The sequence below is a fragment of the Equus przewalskii genome, chromosome 19, assembly GCF_037783145.1.
Source record: "Equus przewalskii isolate Varuska chromosome 19, EquPr2, whole genome shotgun sequence".
Classification (NCBI taxonomy): Eukaryota; Metazoa; Chordata; class Mammalia; order Perissodactyla; family Equidae; genus Equus; species Equus przewalskii.
In genome coordinates this window covers 37,937,291-37,964,145 of record NC_091849.1, presented here as the reverse complement: position 1 = coordinate 37,964,145, position 26,855 = coordinate 37,937,291, and the positions used below count along the sequence as shown (strand labels likewise).

General features: G+C 37.0%; 1 protein-coding gene across 2 annotated transcripts in view; it reads right to left on the bottom strand.

Moving 5' to 3' along the window:
* Positions 1 to 26,855, bottom strand: part of ZFAND3 (zinc finger AN1-type containing 3) — a 311,278-nt gene that overhangs the window by 185,452 nt on the left and 98,971 nt on the right. For both annotated transcript variants that reach the window (XM_070586016.1, XM_070586018.1), the window contains exon 2: positions 23,547 to 23,587. In XM_070586016.1, coding sequence (XP_070442117.1) covers positions 23,547 to 23,587 — 41 coding nt within the window. The remainder of the gene's footprint in view (positions 1 to 23,546; positions 23,588 to 26,855) is intronic.

The following is a 26,855-nucleotide window of genomic DNA, read 5'->3' as shown; positions in this document are numbered from 1 at the left end:
TCTGTTGCACAGTCTAACTCATGAATTCCCCAGAGTTAAGTGACAGAGCCAGGAAATAAACTGAGAGACTCTCTGACCCCAGAGTTCAAGCTCTCATTCATTAAGCTATACTGCTTCTTTGGAGCACAAAGAACTGATATCATTTAACTCCCTACTTAAGATCCTAAATGTCTTCTAATAGTTACTGAGTCACAACTGAACTTCTTATTACTCTGACACAGCTAAAATACCTATTTCACTGATGTACCCACTATTCTCTTCCTATGATCTAACACTAAGCCTTTCTACTCTGGGGATCTTCAACTTCTTAGGAGTCCCAAAACAATGCGTTTCTGCTTAGTGCAACAGAAATGAATGGCACACATATCAATACAGCAAAAGCATAAACTCACAAGACAGCAGAAAAGTCCCCCCAAAGCAACCAATCTTTGACTCATTTGAGATTATCTCTTGGAACTAAACAAATCCTTTAGCCTTTCCTATTAATTTTATAAATATTATCTAGAGAACTTTTGCTTCTAGCTGAGATGGAGAAAGAGGGACTAGATTTACGTGCTCACCTGAAACAATCCAAAAACAGGCAAAATATATGCAACACTTTTCAAGACATTAGATATCAGACACAAAGGATGGACAATGACGGGAAACTGATGAGGTGGATAAATCCAAGTAAAGCCAGCAAACTCTCAGAACTGAAGATACAGAACTCGGAGTCCACAGAGACCAAGACAGAAAGAGTGTGCAAGACACAGTACTGGAGGAAAGAAAACACAGGAGACTGCAGAGGGTCCCTTCTGAGTGTTCAGCTGAGTACTGATGGTCTGATGTGTGCGAGAAAAGAACCTGAGGCTAAGAACCACCCAAAAGGGTTAGAGGGAACAATGCCTCGTGCTCACACAGGACCAGAAAAAGCACCTGCTCCTACCAAAAAAAGACAAAGACTTCATAATTCATGAAAAATTGGGCTGAGCACACAAAAGTGTCTTGCTTCAATTGTGTAGAATCATGAATTTCTCCAGGGCTGACTAACAAATCTTAGAATCAAGACCACAAAAGATCAAAGTGTTTCCAAGTAACTTAATGGCACCCCAGAATAAAGCAAAGGAAGGTTTATAGTAACACAAAAATATCCAACGTCCAACAAGGATAAAATACGATATCGACATCAAATCAAAAAGTAATGGAGTATGCAAAGAAGCAGGAAAAATATGATTCAAAATCAGGAGAAAAATCAATTGATCAAAACTGATCAGGGCTGCCCCACAGCCGAGTGGTTAAGTTGTGTGCTCCGCTTCAGTGGCCTGAAGTTTCGCCAGTTTGGATCCTGGGCACGGACATAGCACTGCTCATCAGGCCATGCTGAGGCAGCATCCCACACAGCACAACCAGAAGGACCTACAATTAGGATATACAACTATGTACTGGGGGGCTTTGGGGAGAAGAAGAAGGAGGGGAAAAAAGGAGATTGGCAATAGATATTAGCTCAGGTGCCAATCTTTAAATTTAAAAAAAACTGATCAAGAACTGATAGATATTGTAACTGGCAGACAAGCATACTAAAACATATGGAATAACTATATTTTGTATGCTCAAAAAGTTAAGATAGGAGACACCGAAGATATAAAAGACCCAAACTGAACTTCTGGAGATGAAAACTGTAATGTCTGAGATGAAAAATATATGGGATGTGATTAGTGGTATATCAGAAATTAGAAAAAATTAGTGAATGTGAAGACCTAACAATAGAAAATACATAAAATAAAACAGAGAAACTGGGAGGGGGGGGCGGGGGGGTGCAATAAAAGTATAATTTAGCTGTGGGATAACTTCAAGTGACCTGAAATGTGTATAACTGGAATCTGCAAAAGGGGTGAGGGGTGTGAAAAAATATTTGAAGAAATAATGGCCAAAAGGTTTTTATATTTAATGAAGCTTATAAACCCACAGGTCCAAGAATCTCACTGAACCCCAAGCATAAGAAATGTACAAAATCACACTAAGGCATATCATAATCAGCCATAAAGAGAAACATATTTAAAGAAGCCAGAGGAAAAAAGACATGTTATATATTGAGGAACTAAAATGAGGACAACAGATTTATAATCACAAATAATGCAAGTAACAAGACAGTGAAACAAAATCTGTGAAATAAGAAAAAAAAAAAAGAAAAGCCACCTAGAATTCCATACCCAGTGAAAATATCTTCAAAACAAAGGCCAAATGGAGATTTTTTTTCTCTAAAGTTATAAAAACTGAAAGGATTCATCACTAATAGCCTCCCACTGTAAGAAATGTTAAAGAACATCCTTCAGACAAAATGAAAATAATACCAAATAGCAATATAAATCTATAAAGAGAAATGTCAAAAGCAGTGGCAACACTTATTACACTGCAAATATATAAGATTTTTTTCTTAAGTGAGTCTCTCTAAAAGGCAATTTACTACTGAAACAAAAATACTAATAATGTAGTAAAGGTTTTATAAAATAAGCAAAAGTAAAATGTATGACAACAGCACAAGGGTTGGAATGAAAGAAATCAAAGTATGCTATTATAAGGTTTTCATACTATAAATGAAGTAATATAATATCACTTGAAAGCAAACTGAGAGAAGTGTGTATATGATACACACTAAAGTAAGAACTAAAATAAAAATAAGTCGACAAAGGAGATATATTAGAATCATTAAAAATGTTCAATTCACCCAAAAGAAAGCAGGAAAAGAAAAGCAAAGAATAAACGGTATAAACAGGAAACAAGTCATAAAATGACCTTTAATAGATAAAATACAATAGATTTAAACCTAATCATATCAATAATCACAATAAATATAAATGGTCTAAATACCCCAATTAAGATGTAGAGACTGTCACAGTTGATACAGTAAGACCCAACTATATGCTTCCTGCAAGAAACGCATTTTAAATATAAAGACACAAACAGGTTAAAAGTAAAGAATAGAAAAAAACACACTATGCTAACGCTAACTGAAAGAAAGCTGGAGTGGCTAAATTAACCCCAAAGCAGATTTCAGAACAAATATTACTAACTAGGATAAAGACAGTCACTTCATAATACTAAAGGGATGAATTTATAATTAACATATAAAAATCCTAAACATTCTTTTCAAGCGCACATAAAACATTTACTAAGACAAATGATATTTTAGGCCATAAAACAAGTCTTAATAAGTATAAAAGAACTAAAATCACACAAAATATATTTTATGAATACAAGAGAATTAAAATAGAAGTAACAGATTGCTTTAGGTAGTATGGACATTTTAACTATGTTTATTCTTCCAATCCATGTGCATGGAATGTCTTTCCATCTCTTAATGTCGTCGTCAATTTCTTTCAAGAAAGTCTTGTAGTTTTCATTGTATAGATCCTTCACTTCCTTGGTTAAGTTTATCCCAAGGTATTTTATTCTTTTCGTTGCGATTGTGAATGGGATTGAGTTCTTGAGTTCTTTTTCTGTTAGTTCATTGTTAGTGTATAGAAATGCTACTGATTTATGCACGTTAATTTTATACACTGCTACTTTGCTGTAGTTGTTGATTATTTCTAATAGTTTTTCTATGGATTCTTTGGGGTTTTCTATATATAAGATCATGTCGTCTGCAAACAGCGAGAGTTTTACTTTTTCATTACCTATTTGGATTCCTTTTATCTCTTTTTCCTGCCAAATTGCTCTGGCCAGCACCTCCAGTACTATGTTGAATAGGAGTGGTGAAAGTGGGCACCCTTGTCTTGTTCCTGTCCTCAGAGGGATGGCTTTCAGTTTTTGTCCATTGAGTATGATGTTGGCTGTAAAATGTCCATACTACCTAAAGCAATCTACAGATTCAATGCTATCCCAATCAGAATCCCAAGAACATTCTTCACAGAAATTGAACAAACAATCCTAAAATTCATATGGGGCAACAAAAGACCCCGAATTGCTAAAGCAATCCTGAGCAAGAAAAACAAAGCCGGCGGAATCACAAGCCCCGATTTCAAAACATACTACAAAGCTACAGTGATCAAAACAGCATGGTACTGGTACAAAAACAGGTCCACAGATCAGTGGAACAGAATAGAAAGCCCAGAGATAAAACCACACATCTATGGACAGCTAATCTTCGACAAAGGAGCAGAGGGCCTACAATGGAGAAAAGAAAGTCTCTTCAACAAATGGTGCTGGGAAAACTGGACAGCCACGTGCAAAAGACTGAAAATTGACCATTCTTTTTCACCACACACCAAAATAAACTCAAAACGGATCAAAGACCTAAAGATTAGGCCTGAGACAATAAGTCTTTTGGAAGAGAATATAGGCAGTACACTCTTTGACATCAGTTTCAAAAGAATCTTTTCGGACACTATAACTCCTCAGTTGAGGGAAACAATAGAAAGAATAAACAAATGGGACTTCATCAGACTAAAGAGCTTCTTCAAGGCAAGGGAAAACAGGATTGAAACAAAAAAACAGCTCACTAATTGGGAAAAAATATTTACAAGCCACTTATCCGACAAAGGGTTAATCTCCATAATATACAAAGAACTCACACTGCTTAACAACAAAAAAACAAACAACCCGATCAAAAAATGGGCAGAGGACATGAACAGACATTTCTCAAAAGAAGATATGAATATGGCCAATAGACACATGAAAAGATGTTCATCATCGCTAATCATCAGGGAAATGCAAATCAAAACTACACTAAGATATCACCTTACACCCGTTAGATTGGCAAAAACATCCAAAACCAAGAGCGACAAATGTTGGAGAGGTTGTGGAGAAAAAGGAACCCTCATACACTGTTGGTGGGAATGCAAACTGGTACAGCCACTATGGAAAACAGTATGGAGATTTCTCAAAAAGTTAAAAATAGAAATACCCTATGACCCAGCCATCCCATTACTGGGTATCTATCCTAAGAACCTGAAATCAGAAATCTCAAGAGTCCGTTGCACCCCTATGTTCATCGCTGCATTATTTACAATAGCCAAGACGTGGAACCAACCTACATGCCCAGAAACTGATGATTGGATAAAGAAGATGTGGTATACATACACAATGGAATACTACTCAGCCATAAAAAAAGACAAAATTGGCCCATTCACAGCAACGTGGATGGACCTCGAGGGTATTATGTTAAGCGAAATAAGCCAGTCAGAGAAAGACGAACTCTATATGACTCCACTCATAGGTGGAAGTTAGTATATTGATAAGGAGATCTGATCGGTGGTTACCAGGGAAAAGGGGGGGTGGGGGGAGGGCACAAAGGGGGAAGTGGTGTACCCACAACATGACTAACAAAAATGTACAACTGAAATCTCACAAGGTTGTAATCTATCATAACATTAATAAAAAAATAAAAAAAATAGAAGTAACAGAAATATCTCTGGAAAATACCCAGGAAGGGAAAAAAGAAAATGAAATACCACAGTATACTAAAACGCCCCATAGATATAATATTTATGTATCCATAATAATGTAAATAGTGAAAAATTAACCACAAATTGCACCATAAATATATTTTGGGAGGAAGGGATAAGACATGATGGTATAAGAACGCAACCATTTTATGTATCATATCATAACAAAAACTAAAAAATATCTAAAAGTGATCAATCAAAAAAGTAGCAATATACGTACTTTAATCATAAATAAGGAGAGTATAAATTTAGAAGAAACAACAAAAAGAACTGAAAGCAGCTGCTTCTGGGGAAAACTGGAGGGACTACGAAGGGGAGGGGCGTTTTGTTACATGTAATATTTTGACTGTTTAAACTATGTGCATATAGTACTTTGACAAAATAAATACTTTTAAAAGAGATTTCATGTATATCATTTGACTCCTAGTGAGGGAGGTATAATGATCCCCATTTTACAAATAAGTTAACTGATAGTCCAGGTTAAGTAGCTTGCCCAAAGTCAAAGCCATTACACTTTCTCTGATAATTATACACAATGCTTATCATGGCATCATTTAAACAGATAATTAAAACAGGAAAAAGAAATTGTTTTCAATTCCCATTTTTACTTATTTTTGTAAATATTTTTAGTTTTTATTCTCCTCTACTGAAGATGACTAGTTTATTGGTTACACAGAACAAGAAGGAATATTCACATTTAACCTTCTGTTAACAATGGATTTTTAAAAGAAAGCTGAACAAAGATTGATTCTTGGCAAACATGGAAAACAAAATTGCATTCAAAATCCAAAATTAAACACTTCGTTTAATCATTATTTTTAATTGCTGTAAAATACACAGAACATCAAATTTACCATCTCAACCATCTTTAAGTGACACTTCAGTGCCCTTATGTGCACTCACACTGTTGTACAATCACCACCATCCACCTCCAGAACTTCCCTTTCTCCCCAAGCCCGAGCCTCTGGGAACCACCATTCTACTTTCTTTCCCTAAGAATTTGACCACTCTAGACGGTCATATAAGTGGAAGCATAGTTAACTGACGATTCTTTTGCGATTGGTTTACTTCACTTCGCACAATTTCCTCGAGGTTCATCCACGTTGCAGCAAAATTTTTTAAACTAGTTTCCAAAGCAGTAAAACCCAATTCCTTGATAACGCTGTGAGAAATTAAAGCACAAGTGAATTTAAGAGTGTGAAAATAAAGAAAATCTCACTTAAAATGGGGTTAAGAAGCCCTATGGGGGAGCACTCATGCACTACCACTTGCTGTGTCTTGGGTGACCATAAGAGGAAGAAACGTCTTATACACCCCAGCAAGAGGAAGGAAGCTTTTCCTCCTGGCCCAGGAACAACCCAGCCAATGAGAACCACCCGCAGTTCACTTAATGAGAAGCTGTCACCACTCTGACCTCTCCTCCTCCTCGAATGAACTTTCGTTCAAAACCACCCCTCTATAAAGGTAAGCTCCTCTCCTTTGTTCCCTGGACTTGCCTGTTTCAGCATAGCTTGCCTGTCCTGAATTGCAATTCTCTGCCATTCCTAAATAAACTCATTTTGCTGGTAAAATAACTGGTTATTTCATTTTTAAGGTTAACAAGAGATACTAGTTAAGAAAAATTAATATTCCTCTCTCTCAACCATGATCAGGGCACAAAAGAATAAAAATAATAAGCCACAATGTTAAACTATTGAGAAAGCCTATCTTGGTTCTTTACAATGTATACAAAGAAAGGAAAAAAAACTACTTTTGTTTTTGAAAAGTCCAAACAATTATTTTTCGTCTAAGGCTGGTGCTCTTTCATGTTGTGCAGCAAAGGTCTATAAGGAAGGCCTTCTGTAAACACAGACCGGGTCTTGGTTTTCTATTTTAAGGGTGGGGTCATACAAAAGACAAAAGTACTAACAATGTTAGGTGTTCACAAAATACTGAGTCACGGTAAATATCTTATAAATCAGAAGCGAAACAGCCTCCAGTCACACAGAACTCAAGTAGGAAATACATGAAATCTGACCTTTACAATATACTTTGAAAAGGTTCCCTTGGTTGCAGTTTAAAAAAGAAATGCTTGTTGTATGCCTTTATGTTCCCCTCCATTCTCTCACTCTGAATCTCTGCTCTGAATACCCTGCATTTATTTCCATTTAAAACTCACAAAGAGCTCCCAGACAGCCTTTCAAGGCAACCGCTAAACAGAAAAGCACACCAGTACTTCGAGATATCAAAAACATCACTCTGATACTAGGGTGCGGCTGGTTCTCTGAATTTTGATTTATGATGCAACTAGAGTCACCCACAGAATTTTAACAAGGACTGATAACCAGAAGTGCTTCAAGTGTCCAGGTGTCTCACAAGCACTTAAGCAAGAGCTATGCTATTCACACACTCAGAATATTAACAACAAAAAAGAAAAAAGCCTGCTTAAAACAAAGTCAGATATTTTATATGACAACTATATAAAAAAGTGTTGTAGGCAAGACATTCATTTTTGTTTTATAAAGATTATATCACTTGGCATGTCCAAAAATAAGTGATTACCACTGCTAACTAAAGTAAGACTACGTCAGTGATGTTTCAATGCAAAATTTCCCATTGTCTAAAATTATCTGCTTCACTTGCTATTTTTCTAGATACTACGTAGTTTCGCCCAACTTCTCAAAAGCCAAAGTAGTAAGTATCCAGTGCTGCCATTCCCTTAGTTCTTAAACTGCTACACAAGCTATTAAGTGGCACCACTCTATGCGACAGCCACTGTAGGCCAAGACAGAAGACCTTAGTCATCCCGAAAGAAAAGCGAATTTATCACTTTTTACTTGCCTTTCAATGAAGACAGATTTTTGGCTTGAGGGAAGCATATAAAGTTTTTTCTCTTCTTGTCTTTAGGCTCCTCCTGTGGAGGGCCTTTTAAGGATTTTGAGAGAATTTTGTCTGGTTTGTGATTCTTAGAAAACCCAGACTACTTGATAGAAGGACACCATAAAAAAGGTCCATTCCCAGAGGGTATATATCTTAGGACATGAAACACTTTACCTTGGACTGGAAAACAAAAAAAAAAGCTATAATAAAGACTTTTGTCAAGCTCAGGGGGATTTCTTGAAGGCACTAATGATGTAGAAAATATTTTAACGACATTTTAATGATTCTCTAATTGCCATACAGGATAAAATCTCATATATAATGCAAGCCTCATATTTAAGAAAATTTTTAAGGTTAAAAAATTGTAATCAATATATCTTAAAGGATACATGTGTGCACATGAACACAAACACATAAAGTTGTCAACTGTACCAACTCTACCAAACAATAAATTTCATAACTTTGCAAAACAATCAGCAAATGAATTAACAGATAGTAAACAGAAAAATGCATACAATCCCTTAAAAGTACCCTCAAATAAAAGTGCTGCTGCCACTTTGTTACAGATTTCTTTCTAGTCCTATCTTCAAGATCACTAAGGGCACAGTTACACTGGAAGGAAAAAAGGAAACTGAGATTGAAAGATACACATAAAAGATGAAAAAACAAGCCACTTTACTCCCACCACCTCAGTTTATTTTGAAATTAGTTCAGTAGACATTTGGAACACGCACTGGTATTTTGGATAGGACAGGCTCTAAGACTCCTTCCAACCAAATATTCTATTATCATCAATTCCCAATATCACAGAATTAATGGGTTTTAACACTTCTAAACTTCCTAAAAACAGTGTTACAAAACATGACGTGCACTGAGTAACTGAACAGGCATCGAGGAAATGAACAATCTAATTTTCAGTTGCCAGTGGAAGTCTAGAACCTGTGTTAAACGAATATTTGAGAGAGACTCTTCCAGACATTAATCTGTGCTTCAAGCATGGAGATTAACAGCTGCTGGATCTTAAACTATACAAGTCAAAAAAAAATCACTGTCACTTTATGAAAAGCTGGCAAATTTAATGATTTCTGAAGATGCTGAGAGTATTTTCAAAGTTAACTGTCCTGGCCTGTTAGTTCAGCCACAAGTTAGAACAGTGTTAAGCAGAAGGTAGCAATAAGTTTAAGCCTTAATTATTTTTACTCAGAAAATTGTTTGAACTTTCACAGGACAGTGTTAGAAATGTCTAGGCTTAGTTTAATTTAGTCCAATTAAAGTAGCTTCTTCTAGTACAAAGCTCATTTTTCCAGAAACAATTTTTTTCAACAGGGTACATCTACATACATTTTACTTGAATTGTTCCATAGAAATGCATTCCTCTTGTTCTTTCCTGCTTGTATAGGTAAATAAATTTTGTCTAAACCCATTATCAAGTTTTTAGATATCTAACTTCCCTCTTGGAGTCTTTACTTTAAAGCTTTTGACAAAAGTCCTATTTTACCCTTCAATATAACTCCTATGGAAACAGAAAAAACATAAGCAACTTCATGCTTTCCACGTGCCAATGTTGAATTCTAGAGTTTATCTGACATATCAGCTAAAAATGGAATTCTATTATTTTTAGTGTAGATACAAATGCAATACTGGAGCCAATTTATGAGGGTTCTATGGGGTGAATTAGTAAACTGTCAGCCTACGAAGATCTAGTCAAAAACATCCATCCTTTAAATGTTTGATGAAAGTACTGCTAAAATTCCAAACACTCTTAAGTCATGGATGGCTCAAAATTTTATTACTATCCACATGCTATGGCAACCTCTTACATTCTTCCTCATAATTCAAGTATCTTTTGAGGATTCTCTATTACACTGAAAACTTGGCTTGACATATTAGAAAAATAAAGAGGCTAATATAGCTACAGTTTTAAATGCACTTACCTTCCTAAGCATGAATAGTTCAAAATTTAAAAACTGCAGCAGCCATTGGTTAAATACTTAGGAATATAGAGAATTTTGCTAATACAAGTCTCAATCATAAAGAAAAAAGTAGATGTGAAATGACAAACTTTTAAATTTAGTTAGTCCATGAAGAAATTTATATAACCATATTTTATAGAGGTAAATCTTTACCCTTCTTTCCCTCCAAAAGTGCTGATCTTTAGTAATGGCTCTTTTTTGTGAAACAAAGAGTTAAAACCATCTCTTTTACTCCCAAATGAACGTCAGTCCTACTCAGAGGTGCCATGTTTTATTTAAAACATACTCTTTCTCAGTAACCACTTTGTTCTAATTGGCAAGGCAAAGCCAGGTCCCTAAAGCACATAGCTCGTTACATTCAGTTTGGATTACAAAAACACACGATGAAACAAACTGCATCGAAATGTACAAATTAACAGCACAGGAGTATGGGACAGGGCGGTAGAATTAGATTGCAATGTGGAACAAAATCCACAGGGAGGCTGGGGAACAAATCACTAGTGTCTCTATAAACTACACAAGGTTTCCAAATGAGCAAATACACAAGGCAGAAGACAGGCTTTTCCATAACTCAACCAAATTGCTAAATATGGATGCAACAAAACATGACTTCTTTTCAACACTATTATGAACACATAGAGAATGGAAATACCAACAATAAGGTTTAACAAATGAAATCTGCAGGTTGCACTGTCTAAATATGAAACTCATCTTTGCCTTTACACTGACAATGTGCAAACAGCCCTGCAATTAAATCACACCTCCAAACATTTTTTTAAAATTCTTCTGTGAAACTAAACACAGGAGACTACATTAGAAATGGTGTTTCACTATGCAGTGCAGGGAGCAAGGTTAATAAGCTAAAAGTTACATGAACACTAACAGGAAAGATGTTAAGAAATGATCTCACCCCCAAAATAGAAAATGAGTTAGATAAAAACACTCCCCCCACCACATATGCAATCTTTTCCCAAATTTGTTACTCTGTGAAGCTTCCAGCACTGTTTCTCTTGATTTTCCGTGGAGCTCTAAAGACAAACTGCATCTGAACTAAAAGAAAAAAGAACAGGAAAAGTGTATACCCATAACCTCCACTCAAAGGCAAAACAATGTTACTGCTACATCCTCACAGGGTTTTTACAGTACAAACCCATCTAAACCTACTACCTTCACTACTATCAAAAATGAATAGTGGGAGAGGCCAGTCCAGTGATGCAGTGGTTAAGTTCATGTGCTCTGCTACCGAGGCCGGTTCGCTTTAAATTTTACTTAATCTTGGGAACATTATTTAATCCATTTGAGCTGAAGTTTCCCTATCTGTAATATGGAGATACAAAATCACCAAAGTTGTAAGGATCAAATGAGGTGATATTGTGCAAAATGGCTTTATAACATAAAAGCAATGCAGAAATCTTAGTTACTAATGCAATTGCTTAATCTCAGGATTTTACTGCCTTTTTAAAAACATAGATATAATTGTCCATGCCCTTCTTCCATCTTATTTCACAAAGAGTAATTCTTTTTCTACTTCTATTTTAAGCATCCCTTTTTTTAGCATTCCCCTTTTAAGATTACATACCCTTGTTATTTTCCTCCAAACCAGAAGTCTTAGATAAAGGTATTTTTTTCTTCTCTATATTCAATATTTAGTCTAAAAGTAAATTAAGAAATTTAAAACAAACCTTTAGTAATAGTTAAGATTGTTAACATAGTTACTTCTACCTTACACACTAAGAACCAGCTGGGCAGTAGAGCTTTTAAATGCTATAAAATTTTGTATTGTTAAAGATCATATTTTAGTTAGACATTAATTGCCTGAAAATAATGCCCTGTTATTCTACCCATCATCCCTACTGTGGACTAATAGTCAAGCGCAAGGGGGTTAGAACCAGGAAAAGTGTCAAAAAGCAACCTCATTGTAACCCTCTAATTCAAGCACAAAGGGAGAGCCAGATCAAGAATTAGTCTAAGTATCTGTAGCATAGTGGAGTCAAGGCCACTGAGGCCCAAAAAAAGTCTTGTGGTGCTTTCCTGAGTCTATCTATGCGTATTCCTGCCAAGCCTAAAAGGAAGCCCTTAAACCTAAATCTGATCATTCCGATTTAGTTTGCATTAGACTACTAAGAACATGAAACATATGAAATATTAGCAGTTAATTCTTCTATCACTTTTCATGTCATACAGGGTTGCCTTATTACATGAAAAGGGGCCAACCACATCTAACCCCAGCAGGTCTCAGAACTAGAGGTCTCCAAGCTTCTTTGATAGAAGCATATCATCAGGATAAAATTTGAGCACATACCTCTTACACATCTATTTGTTTTAAAAATAGTTATATATTCCTGGTACAACTCCTCCTCACCTCCCCTAACAACTCCCCCTCCCCAAAAGATATATCTCTCTCTCTCCACCTGGAACCTGTGAATGAAATCTTATTTGGAAAAAGGACCTTTGCAAATATAATTAAGGGTTTTAAGATAAGATCATCCTACATAAGGGTGAGCTCTAAATCCAGTGACACTTGTCCTTGGAAAAGAAAGACACACACAGGAGAGAAGGCCATGTAAAGATGAAGGTAGAGACTCGAATAATGTGTCTACAGGCCAAGGAATGCCAAGGATTGCTGGCAGCCACCAGAGAACAGGAGAGGCATGGAATGGACTCTCTTTTAGAGCCTCCAGAAAGAACCAACTCTGCTTGTTGACACCTTGATTTCAGACTTCTGGCCTCTATAACTGTGTGAGACAATAAACTTCTGTTGTTTTAAGCTACCAAGTTTGTTTGGCAACTCTAAGAAAGTAATACCAATAAGACTATATACATTGTAAAAATCAACACTATATGAAGCATGCTACAAATAAATAAAAGTAAAAATTCTAACACTTTCTCTCTACACCTCAATAGATAATCCTGGGCACCATTATATAGAGACCACAGCTTTAGACCAACATGGGCAGAAATAAAGCCAAATGATGGAGCCAAAATATCTTAAAAGACCCAATGACTATTAAATTTCTTTCATTTCTCCTAAAAGAATGACAAATTTGCATAATGTTTCCTCTTAAGGCCTAAAAGAAGCTACCTTTCTGCTACTTATATCACTGACCATTTTGTTTCCCAATAGTAACGCAACAATTATTTTTTTGATAAAATTTCCATAACAATATTATCTTCTATACATTGCTTCATTTATCTTGACTAGCATAGTAATTAACTACACAATTTAAGAATGCTTATTAGTGAGACAGCAAACTGCTACAGACTAAGAGGTCAAAAAGGGTTACGAGAGTTCAGCTGTGCTAATCAGTTAAGGACCTGCTGCCCTTGTCCTGCTTTCATTTGACAGCAAGGAAGCTACACCACAAAGAATAGGGTTTCTAATACAGAAAGTCTTACCGTATTCAAAAGCAAGTGTTAGAAAAAAAACCACAAACAAATAGAGAAAACGTGTGTTTGCAATTGTGGTATCAAAACAGTAGCTGAAAACAACTTATACATCCATCAACAGGGGATAGATAAATTGGGGCATAGTACAATGAGGGTGACCAATAATTTATCAACCAAACTGGAACACTTTGAGGAATACAAAGGAATGTTATTAATTTCACTGGCACAAAAAGCATAAACCGAGACTGTTTCAGGTAAATCAGGACATTAATTATAATAGAATACTGTAACAGTTAAAATGAACTAGACCAACATGTGTCAACATGATTGGTTTCTAAAAGCATTTTTAAAAAGCTGTAGAATGACTGGTGCAATACACCACTTACACATTTTTAAAAGAGAATCATATATTGTTTATATAAATACCATTCATAATAAAAACTATAAATACAAGGATAAGAAGGATAGTGCTCATCTCTGAGGTGCAAAGAGAATGACTGGGGTAAAAGAAAATATCTATGAGGGGCCTGCCTGGTGGTGTAGTGGTTAAGTTCACACGCTCCACTTCAGTGGCCTGGAGTTCACAGATTCGGATCCCTGCCACAGACCTACAAACCACTCATCAAGCCATGCTGTGGAGGTGTCCCACATACAAAATAGAGGAAGACCGTCACACATGTTAGCTCAGGAGCAATTTCCTCAAGCAAAAAAAGAGAGAGAGAGAAAGACTGGCAATGGATGTTAGTTCAAGGCCAATGTTCCTCACAAAAAAAAAAAAAGAAAAAGAAAGGCCAGCTCTGTGGCCAAGTGGTTAAATTCATGCATTCCACTTCAGCAGCCCAGGGTTTCACCACTTCAGATCTTGGCCCGGACATGACACCACTCATCAAGCCATGCTGAGGCGGTGTCCCACATAGTACAACCAGAAGGACCTACAACTAGAATATTCAACTATGTACTGGGGGACTTTGGGGGGAAGAAGAAGAAGAAAAAGAAGACTGGCAACAGCTCAGGTGCCAATCTTTTTTTAAAAAAAAAAAAACGAAGAAGCCATCAAAATCTTTAAAAAAGGAAAAGAAAACTATCTATGAGATTTTAGTTCTCTTTTAAAACATGTTATAAAGCAAGAATAAAAGGGGACAAAATGTTAGGATTTGTTATGCTTGGTTGGCTTGTGGACGATTATTATACTGCTCTCTATAATATTCTGAATTTCAGACACCCACATCAGACAGATACCCACCAAAGGACACATAACGGCTGCTCTCCAATGAGCTGATCTGTCTCTTTTTAACAAATACAAGACCAATGTGTGTGTTATACTCGAGAAATCTTTCTTGGACTTTTAGCTTTAAAGAAATCCAAGAGTATACAATAGTAATCAGGAGAATTAAAAAGACAGAAATGGGGCCAGCCTGGTGGCACAGCGGTTAAGTGCGCACATTCCACTTCAGCAGCCCAGGGTTCACCAGTTTGGATCCTGGTGTGGACATGGTACCGCTTGGCAAGCCATGCTGTGGTAGGCGTCCCACATATAAAGTAGAGGAAGATGGGCACGGATGTTAGCTCAGGGCTGGCCTTCCTCAGCAAAAAGAAGAGGATTGGCAGTGGATGTTAGCTCAGGGCTAATCTCACCCGCCTCCTCCCCCCCAAAAAATACAGAAATGCCGTATTCAAATGCTCCATTTTAAGAGCAGCAGCTGCCTTTCTTCTGGTAAAACATGATCTGAAAAATCAAGGTATGACAAGCACACAGATTCCACTACCCTCCCCAAACCTCACCACACTATAAACTGACTCATTGGAAGTAGGTATTTTGTTTTATACTATTTTACCGATGGGTACAGGGTTCCCATAATTTCTAAAAAGAAACATGCATAACAAGAAGTGCTTAAAATTTTCAAATTCACTATGTTCCTCGAAATTCAGCTGTAACCTACAATTCCTCCCTTTCAAAAGTAACTGGAATCAGGCCGCTTCTAGGCTGAACTTCTAGCCAGGAATGGAAGCAGAAAAGCGATTAGAGCGTAACTCCAAGCAATAAGAGTTACAAATTCATGAGGAAACATTTTAATCCACATGCTACAAAATGGGAAACTGTTACCCTGTTCTGGAAATCACTATGAAACTCAAGCTACCTAAAAGAAACATGTCCGTATTTTGGTTTACCTACCAGTCCACCCTATACCTAGCATTGCTATTATCACTTACCTTGGATGTCAACATTCAGACTCCCTATGCTGCAAGCTACAGCCAACTTTCTTTTGCTGATTCCAGAAAGAAACTAACCACTTTTGGAGTCTGTCAGATGTAAGTAGAATATACTTTTCTAAAATTTATGATTTTTACAATTACATTAATAATAAAAGTCTGAACTTATAGACAAACAAAATCAAAATAAATTAAAATCCATCCCAAATACTCCTACTCTGGGACAATCAAAAGCAAATTTTTCATGTATCTTCTTCCAGCTTTATCCCATACAACTATATACATATAAATTACATGTAGTCTAATTGAAAACAGGATACTACACATACTGTTTGTAAGTATTCTCAATCAGCATTTAACTAATGTTCCTATGTTATTTTTAAAAGTGAAAAAAATCCCAAACAAACTAATGGCAGGTTAAGAGCATTATTTATGGAACTGTATTATTTAATAATCATTTTGGATTTAGATATAAATTTTGACAGCAATGAACAAGCTTGATAATTTTCAAATTGGCTGCAAAGTACGCAGCAATGAGGAAAATAAAATCCTGCTTTAACACTAGCTATTTCAATCCCTTAAAACCTACCCAAAGTCCATTTTGAATTTAAAACAGTAACTGTATGACAATATCAAGAAATAATAAAAGTGAAAATGAAATTACTACACAGAACTAATAGTTTTCTCCCAGAAGACAAAGGCTAGTAACAGAAATACGTTAATTATAACAAAATTTTCTCCAAAGATAAATATCAGAACCCAGCATCTAAGATTACTCATATGAATAGATACCTGAAAACAGATTCCTACAAAACTAAGTATCCAGTTACCTCTAGAGTCATTCTAGAATATGTTTCCTATACAACACGGATCATTTGCTTTATTTATTGCAGTATTACTCACCAATAATGAGGCATAAGACAGAAGTTAAACATGAAACAAAGGTAAGCTTACTTAACTACTGTCCCACTAAGAAATATATATTTGAAAAGTTACATTGAAACTAAGTTTCAGAAAATTAATTTCACCATTAGCTTCTAATTTAACAGATGCTTTACTTAATAATCCTCAACTCACAAGAGACTCCTTACACTTTCCTTCTAGTCCTGTCCTTTTCTGTAAACTGACACAGTAATGCATTAAAAGTATTCCTTTGTAAAGGAACCCTTCTGTAAAAGGTAAAAAGAGAAAGCTTCTCACACTGTGAATAATCACCTTTCCCTTACTTATCTAATTTTATATAAATCATAGAACAGCAAGTCTCTCAAATGTTAAGTCTTAAATGGAACAATATGTTTAAACACGTCTACAGTTTAAAAGAAACTGCTTCCTTTGATTTCTCAATGAAGCACTTTTGTCATAGTCTATAAATAAGACACTTCTGTGTTGGTTTTTTAAGAAATTACTGAAAATTACTAAAGATTAAGTACATACAGATGTCCAAAAGTCCACAGGACCAACTGGTTCTTATTACACTGAATACGTTAAGTGTGTGTTCTGATAAACATCTGTCATCAGTGCTACTCCAAGAATCTTCTGTCCCTTGGGACAGTTCTTCAGGCTCACTCCCTTATAAAGTATAAAATGGTCTATAGATTGTAGCCACTTTCTACTCACCACCCTCCTCCATCCCCTACAGCAGGCTTTTCTAAGGATGGTGGAGATAATGTCACATTGCTGAAGGAGTTACTTCAGTCAATTCTTTAAAAAATTCTGCCTTCCCCTCTTACCATTCTGTTTGGTGTTCCTGTCATCCATATTTTTATTTAGCAAAACTATTCTGTGAAAAGCACTGCTTTAATGATAGCTGGGATTCAATATGGTAGTACAACAGGTCATTGTGAATTAGGTATTAGATGCGCCTAAATATCAAAGACTAATTGGTATCTAAGTATCCTTTCTACCTTTGTAAGAGGCAGGACTATCCTTTAGATGCTATGCTTGACTTTTCAAACATACATATATATATATATATATATATATATATATATATATTTTTTTTTTTTTTTAAAGATTGGCACCTAAGCTAACAACTGTGGCCAATCTTTTTTTTTTGTTTCTGCTTTTTCTCCTCAAATCCGCCCTGGTACATAGTTGTATATCTTAGTTGCAGGTGCTTCTAGTTGTGGCATATGGGACGCTGCCTCAACGTGGCCTGACGAGTGGCGCCATGTCCGCGCCCAGGATCCCAACCCTGGGCTGCTGCAGCGGAGCGCACAAACTTAACCACTCAGCCACGGGGCCGGCCCCAACTTTTCATATATATTTTAACAACAGCAGTAAGCAATCAGGTTTAGTTCATGCTTTCACACAGAAAATCATATAATCCCAACTAGTCAAGAGCTCAGAATGGACAAAGGCCAGAAGAAATCAATTGGTTAACCCCTTGTCTAAAGACAGAAAGGAAATATGCCCTATTTTGCAGAGAAAATGATACCTCAAAACAACTCCATGACTTTCCAACGAATTTCTGTAATTCAGTGGTTTTCAAACTTTTTAAACGATATCCCCACAGTAATATATATTTACATCACAACTTATTACATGTTACTTTCATTTATATATGTAAGTCAAAGAAAGGTTTAAAAAACAATACTTACCCTTAATATTTGTGGTGTGCTCTGATTTTCTATTCTACTCAATTTTTTAAAAATGCTAATCATGACCCGATTGATTTCTCTATCCACTAATGAATCACAATACCCAGTTAGAAAAACTGCAGCAAAAAAGTGTTTCAATCAATAAATGTTTAATCATCATAATGTAACTATAAATACCATGTCATGAAATTTTGTTGCTTTCTATTATAGACAATTTACTGATTCTTTCAGTAAAGTCATACAAACCATATAAAAATGTTTAATGAAAGAAAAGGATAGTATGATAGGTAGAATATTATCAAGGAGATAGAAAAGTCAAAACCAGACCAAAAAAAACCCCTCAGCTTTAAAAATTGGAAAGATCTGTGGCAAGATCAATTAACAACTTATGTTCCAGGTGCTTAAATATCATCCTTTTCAATAGTTTAGACATTTTTCCATAACTTCAAATAAACTGCAAATCTGTTAAGCAAATCCTTCCTTTAGTGATAATATAAAAATAATTAACACTCTCGACTGGGAAGGATGATATATCACCTCAAAGGTGGGAGAATCCTTCCCCAAACTGCAGGTGTTTCTGGCTTCTGCTCACAGAACAGCCTCAGTCTTAAGAGAGACGTACCCAAACTTCCAAACAAATGTACAGAATTGTGATTTGAGGAAGAAAAATACAGAACATGTGAAAGGGGGACTGATGGGGAAGGTAGAAAAATAGCAAACAACTACAGGAATGGAAAAAAATACAATATAGTAAAATTAACTCTTGCCTGTTTGTGTGGTGGTGGGTTTTTTTAGAATAAATAATAACCTCAGACAAAGAGAATCAAGAAGAGCATTTTAAATCCCTTGTGCCTCAAATCGTACCACTAGAGTCGATCATTTCCTGGTGCTTCCCCAGAATATTTCCTTTAAATGTCCTAGTGACCCTGGCATATCTTGGATGAAAAGGCTTTCAGGTCAAAGGCACCTTAAGGCTAAGAAAGAAGCATTAGACATTTGTGAAAAAACTCCAAATAGTCTTAATTTCAGCCAGGCCAAACCAGGGTTCAAGATGAGAGTTGTCAAAAAATAAAAATAAACCCCTCCCATTTCAGAGAGGAATTTTGGTTGAGCTGTGAGCCTTTAGGAAGCCAGGTTGGACACCCTTCTAACATACATGCAAATGGCTGACCAGGACATTCCTCATTCTGTTAACAATACAGAGAAACACTATTGTTTGTTATATAATTTACCAGCAACTGACAATTCAGTGGTTTTTTAGTAACTCCCACTTTCCATATACTCATTTCTGTTTTCTTGTTATTCCCTTCCAAGGACCTCAAACAGCCCAGGAATCTTTTATAAAGAAAAGGGAAAATACCTGAAGTGATGGCGGGGCGGGGGGGCATCACCATTTGGCAGAATATTTCATCAAAGGCAAACAGTTATCAAGTTAACTTTAAACTGGCACCCACAGTTCCTAACCTAGTACCCTACTATCTCAACAAGACTTTTAAACATGTTTCTACAAATTTCATTCAATTTTATGTAACAAGTTTTAACAAACTTACTTTTTTACCACACAGATTTATTTTGAAAAAGAATCTTGAACAATCTCTAACTAACCTAATGGTACACAATAGCTATTTTTTAGATTTTTCTATCTTTTGAAAGTACATTGTATACTTTACCATATACTTTAAAAGAGTATTTAAAATCACAGTGGCTTTGGCCAAAATAACTTCACTTTATCTTGCACATCTCATGCCTCTGCTACCATGCATTTCTATCTTCATACAAGAACAAAGTCCACAAATGCTTCTTTAAAGTTCAATGATCTTTTTTCATTTGAATTTTAAAAAGAACACCAGATCCTGCCTCAGCAAGCAGGACGCTATTAGTCCTTTCTTTCAAATGATGTTGGGGAAATCATCAGTGTAGGGGTAAAGACAAAGAAGAAAGGAGACAGTATTTTCTTTACACACTTGAAAATATCCTCCTACTATTTGTAAAGGCAAAAATGGCAAAGTTGTGTAAATAGTAAATGGACAGATCGTCAAAGAGATGATAAATAATTATAACCATAGCAAATTAAAGTGCAGCAAGTCCAAAGAAACACAAGGACCATGGTTAAACTGTCTTCACTGGTAATTGTCTAAACTTTATATTTAGTTAGGCACATGAGACAGTCTTCTGAGTATCCGATGTGAGAAATCTTACTCAAAGGTGCCTGGCCTTCTCCCAAAGCCACATTCTATTGAATTATAAGGGGGAGCTAGCCCTCTATGGAGACAGTCCTTCAATCTAATATATACTTTGTCTCACTGTTACTTTTATCTTTAAAGTTAAACTCTCATCAAGGAGGAAGCATTTCTTCCTATCTGTAATTGTAGATATGCAGAGTAAGAAAAGCAGAATACACTCATTTAACATGGCAGTGATATTGTTAAAAGTTCGATAAAAATCAAACTTACCAGTATTTTTTCCTTTTAAAGATCTAAAGTATTTGACAAATTCCAAACTTTTAACACACAAACTCTCTCAACTCTCTCAACTCCTTCCCACCTATCCCCTAGTTCAGGCATAAACGTAAAGGTCTAAAGCTTACACTATGATTCTTTCCTTGCCCAAATAGCATAACAAAAAGATGATAATTGACAAAGATTTTCTCCTTCATCAAATTTTAGCCAGGCTCTTCTTTCATCCACCCTGCTCCCCCAACATTAAAAGATTTAAACAAACACTAACACAGTTTCTAAGAGCTCAAGGCTCCATCCCTAGGATAACCATAGCCCCTCTTAAACTGCCTGCCTGAGAAAGCTCGAAGCTGCTGCAATATTATGATTTATAAGAAATATATAGAAGCCAGCACAGTGGTGGAGCGGTTAAAGTGCGCACACACTGCTTTGGTGGCCCGGGGTTCGCCAGCTCGGGTCTCAGGTGTGGACATGGCACCGATTGGCACACCATGCTGTGGAAGGCATCCCACATATAAAGCAGAGGAAGATGGGCATGGATGTTAGCTCAGGGCCAGGCTTCCTCACCAAAAAGAGGAGGATTGGCAGCAGATGTTAGCTCAGGGCCAGTCTTCCTCAGCAAAAAGAGGAGGATTGGCAGCAGTTAGTTCAGGGCTAATCTTCCTCAAAAAAAAAAAAAGAAATATATGTATTTGGTCATTCGGATAACTGAAATATACTTCTCAGATATATTTGGTCTTTATCCACAGTTCCTGGATCACGGCTCCCAAAACCCTTGGAATTTTCCCTTCCCAAAGAAGATCAGTCATGTGATCCAAGGATTGAACTTTCAGTCCCACCACCTGATTTCCAGGGAGGGGAAGGGGGCTTGGGGTCAAATCTATTGCCAATGACTTAGTCAATCATGACTACATAATGAAGCTTCCATAAAAACCCAGAAGGATAGCTCATCGGCCCTTGTTCAGGGAGTGCCCATGTTGAGGAACCAGAATACTTCCACATGCCACCTTGCTGGGCTCCAAGCTCCAGAAGGAGAGAAGCTCCTTTGTTCAGGACCTCGACCTACGTATCTCTTCATCTGGTTGTTGATTTGTATCGTTTAATACCCTTTGTAATAAACCAGTAATCTAGTGAGAAAAATGGATTTTCTTGAGTTCAGTGAGCTGTTCTAACAAATTACTGAACCCAAGGAGGGGGTCGTGGGAACCTCCGATTTTCAGCTGGTTGGTAGAAGCACAGGTAACAACTTTAGCTTGTGACTGGTATCTAAAGTGAAGGGCAGTCTTGTGGGACTGAGCCTTTTACCTGTGGAATCTGATTCTATCTCCAGGTAGACAGTGTCAGAATTGAGTTGAATTTCAGACACCCTGCTGGAATCTGAGAACTGCCTGTTGGTGTGTGGAAGCACAGGTAAGCGCATGCACACTCATGTTGCAATGGGTCCAGGAACCCCTTTGCAGCTGGCAAAAGAATTTAACATTTGTTCTAGCCAATACCTGACTACAGGCCCCTGACCACCCTATCTTACAGCATTTACTGACAAGCGATTACAACTGTAAATCCTTCTCCTGTCCCTTTGAGAGGTTTATGTATCTCCTACAACTCATGAGTGTCTTTCTTAAGGACACGAAAGTCATTTCTTTAAAATGTAATCATCAGGAAAGACAGGGCCTCAGTCTCTCGGTCTAGTAGGGGGACAGAATCCTAACCTCATAACTGTGAGCCAACAGACACAGCGCGCCTAATCATTATTTACATTGAGCAATCCTTTGTTAATTCTCACTTCCCTGATTCTACTGAGCCAAGCTAGCAACTCCTCCCTAACCCTTCCTTCTCTCTTTAAAACACCCAGTCATCTCTGTGCAAACAAGTTCACCCTAGACCTTCTTCCCTACTGCAGCAGTGTAGCACTGATTAAAATCTGTCCTCAGCACTTCAACTAGTGTTCAACTTTGTTTATCTTTGACAAAACGAACCAATAAAGAAGGAAAGGTAAACACATCTGAGTTACTTTATATAAGAGATCATTAGATATAAAATGCTTTAAAAAAAAAAAAAAAAAAAGGAAGGTTTCAACTTCATAAAGGAGTCATAATTCAAGGAGTCAACCAATCAGCATTTAGGGGCTGGAAAAGGCCCTTGGCAAACATTAAGCCCAAGCTCTTCACAAATGATGAATCTAAGGGTCCAAAGAGCTTAAGTGGCTTACCCAAGGTGATTTCAATGAGGTATTGGATTAGAAAGGGCTATTTCAGCATGATTCTCTTCCTGACTCCAACACAAAAACATTCTTTTTCTTGTATTGTCATTGGTAAAAGCAACATTCACCATTAATCGTTCAAGTCAAGATCAGAGGTGAACATTATTACCTTATTACAAGTTTTTACAATTCCACTGTACGTCAACAACTACACATGAGGAAAGTTTGTCTGGTGCAAGTACATATAAGATTTCATTTCACTCAGGGAAGCCTGTTTCAACAGAAGCATTTTGGTGAGGAGAAACTGCTTTCACAAACAAAACAAAACAAAACCCCATGCATAAACCCAAAGGAAGGCCAAATGATTTAGATACTCTTAAAAACAACCAAAAGAAGAAAAATAAAAATAAATTTAAAAACCCTTTTTCTGCACTTACCAGCAAAGCATTTGGAACAGAGGTTCATAGTCTTGCTGGACCTGGGGCAAAAAAAAAAGAAAAAAAAGAAAGAAGAGCTAAAAATTCAGTATCACGCTAATCAAAACATAAAGATGTTTGACACGTAGGCAAGGAATTCCCTGGCCAGGCAACTCAACTAAAATTAATGATAAGTTCCTAACCAGCCACCCCTCCCCCACAACAAAACAAAAACAAAACATAACACTTTGCTTGTTATCTATGAATTAGCCAACCCTTTATTTTTTGTGATTAGCAGCTTATGCAGGAGCAAGTTCACAAACACTGTAATATGCCCAGAAGATGACACAGGAGTCAATTTATCCCACGATCACCATATTCCCTCTGTTCACACTGGAACATATACCACAAAGTTATCACACAAATTTAGTCTGTAAAACTTTCTCCTCATACACACACTCATTTATCTCCATAACATTACTTAAACTTTTATCTCATCTTCTTTTCCCTCATTCTAGTTCTATTTCAGATCCTGGTCACATTATGACCTTGTTGTTTAAAATTCTTTCTTCAGATGTTTTCCAGTCAAATTTCTTTTCATGTCCTTTCATCTGTTAATAATAGCTACAATTCACTGAATACTAACTTGGATGGGCACTTAACATATATTATCTCATTAATCTCCCAACATCTTTGAGATGATAGGTATGACCATATTACTTTGCTTCTAAAATGCACTTTTATTTATTTATTTTTTAAGATTTTATTTTTCCTTTTTCTCCCAAAGCCCCCTGGGACACAGCTGTGTATTTTTAGTTGTGGGTCCTTCTAGTTGTGGCATGTGGGATGCCGCCTCAGCATGGCTTGACGAGCGGTGCCATGTCCGCACCCAGGATTCAAACCAGCGAAACCCTAGGCCGCCGAAGAGGAGTGCAAGAACTTAACCACTTGGCCATGGGGCCGGCCCCTAAAATGCACTTTAAAAAAAATCTCATCAACATTTCTACAACCAGGAGACATCATACAATTGGCTACAAGTTATGAATAATTTAATGAGGACATGTTCCCACCACTTCCTCCAAGGTGTTATTAAATTGAGGCGTCTTAGAAATCAAGGACATATAGTCTCATCCCCATTTGACAGGTCAGCAGCTTACCCAAGGTCACACAGCTGGGGAACTGCAGAGGAAGGACCTCACCTCGGGTCTCAGCCAACTCCCAAGGCCATCCTTTGTTCACAACAAACTCATTCCTACAGCTTTCTTCCAAAAAACTCCTAGAATATTCTATGTCGAATAAGCTGACCCATTTATTTACAGCCTCATTCCTCAGCAACTCCCCTCCCAGTATCTTAGTCTTTGCGCAGAGCTGCTCCTACACATAGAACAAGCCAACTTTCTTCTGCTCTTCTTGGTAAATTTTACAATTAAGAAAGTCTCCCTCAGGATGTATTCATAATGACTATGACTGTTTTCCAATGTACTGGAATCCAAGACCTAACAGTTAGTAATTGTGGCAGGGTAACAGAATTGGGGGCGGGGGGGGGACACTCATTACTTCTCTACTTCTCATTCCCAAAAGAGATGCTATATTAACAGGTGGATCTTTCTTTAGGACTCTGCTTAATATAAAGACATCAAAACAGTAAGGAAATTTAAGTATTAAATGAATAAACAGATGAAGAGATGTATTAATAGTGCAATCTAACATTTATTACATGCCTACTATGTAGTAAGCATAATATCAGATGCCTTCAATCCCATTTAATCAAATGAGGATACAGAGGCTCCAAGAGGGTATATGACTTGCCAAAAGTCACAGAACAAGTAAGTGGATGAAACTGGTCTGCCTAACTCCAAAGCCTGTCTTTTCACCATGCCAAATTAGGGCCTCTGCCCCCAACATAGAAGCTGAGGGAGTCTGCACTCTGGTAGTCTGGGAGAATGGTCCCACAGCTAAAGACTTAGATTTGATCTATGGTAATCAAGTCAGCTCCCTGAGAAAGTAAAGCCTTTCATCTGGAGGAAGCACAACCATTGCCCTCTCCCAAATAGACACACACACACAGGGAAGCGACCCAAGGCTGCCAGTCATTTCAGTCCCAACTCAAGGAAATGCTGGGGATGCAGGAATTCCTGTGTTACTAGAACTCCCTCCAGGGAAGCAGGCTTCTTCCAGATGTGGTCACTATCTCTTGTCCATGCAGTGCCACAGAGGACCAGAGGTAACTTGTTTATTACCTCTGCTGCTCCCCATTGTCCAGCAGGAATCACAGAAAGCCAGCAGAGAACAACTGAGGGTGGTTCAGCACCAAGTGTACCGGTTTTAACACCTGTGTTTCACAAAGGCAGTAAGAAAAAAAATGGCAAAATAGCATTTTTCTCTGCATCCCCTTATCTCTCTTCAGATAGTTTACGTATTTAAAATACCCACCTATACCTATATACTATCTAAATAACATCCATTCCACTTTCTGAGTAGGAATTTTTCAGCAACATGGTTATCAATAAGGTTATGAAGAATACAGTTACTGATATCATTAATCAAAACAGAGATGTCTGAAATCTGAAATAAACCAGATTTTGGTTACAGAAATAAGGGCCACTGGTAATGCCAACTTGGATCACATAGGTCAACAACAATGAACTCAAAAGAACTGGCAGAGGCTTCTGAACTGGCATTGCTCCTTTCTCGTGCTCAACATGTAAAATTTGAAGCTAACCACAGGCATACTACTATTGATTGCCCATGGAAAAGCAGTGAGATCAACTTGCACAGTCCTGGGATAGACAAAAGAGTTCTCTACATGGCAGCAAACATGAAAGGTAAATATGATTCTCTTATGTTCTCACTGCTCCAAAGAAACTGCTCTTACTGAGATCTCTAACAGCTACCACAATTCTAAAACCAAGGTTTAATAGGGTGAACAATGGCCACCCAAAAACATCAAATCCTAATCCCTGGAATTTATCTTATTTGGAAAAAAGGTCTTTGCAGATGAATTAAGTAAGGATTTTAAGCTTATCCTGTATTATTCAGATGGGGCCCAAATGATATTACAAGTGTTTTTCTGAGAGGCAAAGGGAGTTTGGAGAGAGACACAGAGGAGAAGGAGACGTGAAGGTGGAGGTAGAGACTGGAGGAATGTGGTCACAAAACCAGGAATGCTGGGGCAGCTACTAGAAGCTGGAAGAGGCAAGGAATGAATTCTCCCCGAGAGTCCCCAGGAGGGAAAGCAGCCCTGCCAGATTTTGGACTTCTAGCCCCCAGGACTTTAAGAGAATAAATTTCTGTTGTTTTAAACCAACAAATTTGTGGTAATTTCTTACA